At 51.6% G+C, this 3,641-nt stretch overlaps 1 protein-coding gene across 1 annotated transcript in view; it reads left to right on the top strand.

The window, feature by feature from the left end:
* The window catches only part of LOC103810157 (zinc finger CCHC domain-containing protein 7-like), a 4,912-nt gene that overhangs the window by 1,135 nt on the left and 136 nt on the right, over nt 1–3,641 (top strand). The window contains exons 2-4 of the mRNA XM_009083050.1: nt 89–184; nt 2,505–2,622; nt 3,300–3,601. Of these exons, the coding sequence (XP_009081298.1) occupies nt 89–184; nt 2,505–2,622; nt 3,300–3,601 (516 nt within the window). The remainder of the gene's footprint in view (nt 1–88; nt 185–2,504; nt 2,623–3,299; nt 3,602–3,641) is intronic.

Raw genomic sequence — 3,641 nt, 5'->3', positions numbered from 1 at the left:
TAATAGATCATGTTTATGCAGTTGTAATTTATCGTTAATTCAGCATTCGCACTGCCAGACCTAATTCGTGCCTGTTTTCACCTTCCAGACAAAGCCAGGGCCCATCAAGGATTGCAGTTCCCACTCGAAGCACTCCACGTCCGTGTACTGCTACAACTGCTCCCGCAGAGGACACTTTGGATACGTGAGTCTTGTTGGTCCCTGCCTTGAGGAGCAGCCCTGGGGTGCAAATCCAGCCCTGCCACAGTGTGCAGCTGGAGGAAAGGGCTGGAGCCACACAGAGATGTGTGGTTGTTGGAGGCCAAAGCATGAGGTGATCTTGCCCATCTAATTTAAAGACGGGAAGGAGAAGAGAAGTTTCTATCTGTCCTTGGCAGGTTTATTGATTTGAGACTGCATGGGAGAGGGAATACCCATTGGAAAACAGGCAGTTGTTGAATGCAGCTGTTTTCCCTCTCTCTTCTCCTGTTAGTGCCTCCCTGCCAGGCTCAGCATCATGTCAGGTTTGTCACCACAGTCAGCCCAACCATGAGAATGCTGTTTTGGGAACTTGCCCTTCCTGCCTGTGGTTACCCTGGGTTGTAGTTTCTCAGTTTAACACCTGACGTAAGTCTGGAATCATCCAGGGGAAGTAGGTGTCCTGAGCCTTGAGTGGCTTCAGGAAGAGTAGGAGATGTGCTGCATCTTCCAGGGCTTTTTGCTGGTATTTGTCACCTTTTCCAGCCCCCGTCATGACAAGTCCAGCTCTGTACCCCTAAGTACCAACACCAAACAGATGTTAGGTGTTTTTCTGTGATGGAATCAGTGCAGGAGCCACAAGTATGCTGGAAAACTAAGGTTACTGATGCATTGGGTGGGTTTAGTTTACAGTTTCCTATGGATTAGGTGCAGCAAATTGCCAGCACATTCCTCCCTTCCACCTGCTCCTCTGTGTCAGCCCCTGCAGCTACACAGTGTCCTTTGTTACCAGCTGGAGCCTTTAGTTTAGTGCAGCTTCCCTAAACCATCTGAAAGTGGCACGGGAGGAAGGGAACCACACATGGGTACAAGTGAGGCTGCTGCAGAAATAATTAGCAATTGTTAGGGGTGCTGTAAGTTAATTATTAAAGTAATTATTAAGGCTGCTGCAAAAATAATTGGAAATTATGTGGGAGGAGCTGATAGCAATTACTTGGGTAGAAAATGGTAGAAACTGTATAAAATCAGCAAGGACATTGCATGTCTCTCAGAGTTAAGGAAGATAAGGAACTGTTTTTATTAGTGTACAAGGGGCAGAAACAGCCTGAGCAGTGACTGAGTGAAAGGGGATGAGCCAACAGCAACGCAAGAGGGCAGACTCCAGATCTCTCATGTGCACACCATTCCCAACAACAGAGGCAAAAACCTGGCAAAAAAAACTTGATTCTTCACTGAAGCAAAGGCCAAACAGCAGCTGAAAAAAACTAAAACCATCTGAAGTGCCTCTCTGGTGTGCTGTGCCTCTGGAGGAGAGAAGGGAGCAGGCAGGAGGACATGGCAGGAAGGGCCCTGGGGTGGCACTGAGGAGCAGCAGCAGCACACGTAAGAGGGAACACTGCTGGTCCTGTGCTGCAGACATCAGCTGGACCAAAGCTCCTGGCAGCTCCTGAGGCCCAGAGCTCTCTAGGATGGCTTCAGGCTGAAGGAGAGTAGAGTCGGGTTGGATGTCAGGAAAGAACCTTTCCCTGTGAAGGTGCTGAGGCACAGGGTGCCCAGGGAACCTATGGCTGCTCCATCCCTGGGAGTGTTCCAGGCCAGGCTGCATGGGGCTTGGAGCCACCTGGGCTGGTGGGAGGTGTCCCTGTCGATGGCAGGGGTGGAACTGGATGGACTGTCAGGTCCTTCCAACCCAAACTAATCTGGTATTCTGTGATTCTATTACGTGGGCAGTATCCAAGAAGAGAAAGATGATGTATCAGAGCACAACAGGTAACAAGCAGTGTACAAGGAGGAGAAAGCTCCTGTCAGTGTCACATGTTCCCTGGACAAAGGCAGAACTGTGGGCAGTGTCAGCCTGGCTCATCAGGCATGGCTCAAACTGTGTGTGCAGATCTCATTTTTCATCCAGGGGTTTGGGAAATCAGCTGACACATGTGGTGCCAGAGCTAGTCCCTTCCTCATCTGAGCTGACAGCAGCTGGGGCAGCGGGAGCAGCAGGACAGGCATCAGGGTCCTGCCCAGTCCACTCTGTCCCTGTGTCCAACAGCTCTGTCAGCAGCTCACCCATGTGCACCTGTCCTCAGGGGCTCTCCATCCCATTCTGTGGATCGTACAGGTGTGTGGAAGCTCAGGAAGGCAGAGGATTCCTTCCATGTGCCAACACAGCACAGCATTGGGTGTTCAGGAGGGATCATGGGCTGGTAGTGACAGTGTCAGCAGTTGTAGGGCTGCTGGGCACATCCCTCACAGGTGCAGACCAGCAGCACCCAGATTCCCTCCCAGGAGAAACACAACTCAGCCCTCCAGCAACCTGAACTGTCTTGCAGGAGTGCTCGGAGAAGCGGATGCAGGGGAACATGTTCCCCACTTCTCCCTTCATCTACTGCTATGACAACGAATATGACATCAAGAGGAGAGAGAACAGGTTAAAAAGGAAGGTGGCAGGTATGTGTTCTGGGGGCTTCTCCTGCCTTCCAGCTCTGTGCTCACTGCTCTTGGGGACAGCATGGGATGGCTGTGTTGTGCTGGAAAGGGCTGCAGGGATTTGACAAGGTAGTCTGGTGGTGGCCAAAGATTTGTGCCTTTACTCATCCATGTCCATCATGGACCCTGATTGTGTCAAAGTCAATCATGTGCATTGTCAGAAGTTTTAATTCTGAAAACTCCACTGGCATTAAAAGTGCCTTAAAACAGCAGGAAGGGGAGTAAACCCTTTGTAAAGATTCTGGCAGGAAAAAACCCACAGTAAAGAAATCTGTCAGAGATGAATCTTTTTCTGACTTCATACACACCTGAGGAAAGCTGTGATTGCTTTGCCATCTCTGCCTCAGGGTACATCCCTGGGGTGGAATTCCATCCCTGCAGCCCTGGGCACCAGGTGATAGGTGTTCGCTCTGATTCATTAAGATTCTGGCCTGTTGGCAGGAAAAAACCCACAGTAAAGAAATCTGTCAGAGATAGTTCTTGTCTGATGTCACACACACCCAAGGAAAGCTGTGATGGCTTTGTCAGCTCTAGATGTTGTCTTGGGGTACATCCTTGGGGTGGAAATCCTTCCCTGCAGCCCTGGACACCAGGTCATAGGTGTTCTAGATACTAAAACGACCTGCTGTGCTTTGCAGACCTGCAGGAAGCTGGTCTCCTGCCCAAGTGGCCGGAGGCACCGTGGCAGGAGGAACAGCTGGAGGAGCACAGCCACAGGAAGCGAAGCAAACATGGGAAGGAGCTGCGCAGGAGGCACAGCAGGGATGGCGAGCAGCACAAGAGGACGAAGGTGTCCCGGGGGGAGAGGCCCCGGGGGGAGAAGCATAGGAAAGGTGCTGAGCTCTACCACAGCCCCGAGGAGGACTTCCCCCGGGGGTGTGGGCGCCAGGAGTTCAAGGCCAGCAGGGTCCATCACAAGTCGCTGTTCCAGGCATTCTCGGTCAGCAAGACCACATGTGTGCAAGAGCCTCTGGAAGGGG

Source organism: Acanthisitta chloris, unplaced genomic scaffold (assembly GCF_000695815.1).
Source record: "Acanthisitta chloris isolate BGI_N310 unplaced genomic scaffold, ASM69581v1 scaffold21499, whole genome shotgun sequence".
Lineage (NCBI taxonomy): Eukaryota > Metazoa > Chordata > Aves > Passeriformes > Acanthisittidae > Acanthisitta > Acanthisitta chloris.
This window is presented reverse-complemented; position numbering and strand designations above follow the sequence as displayed.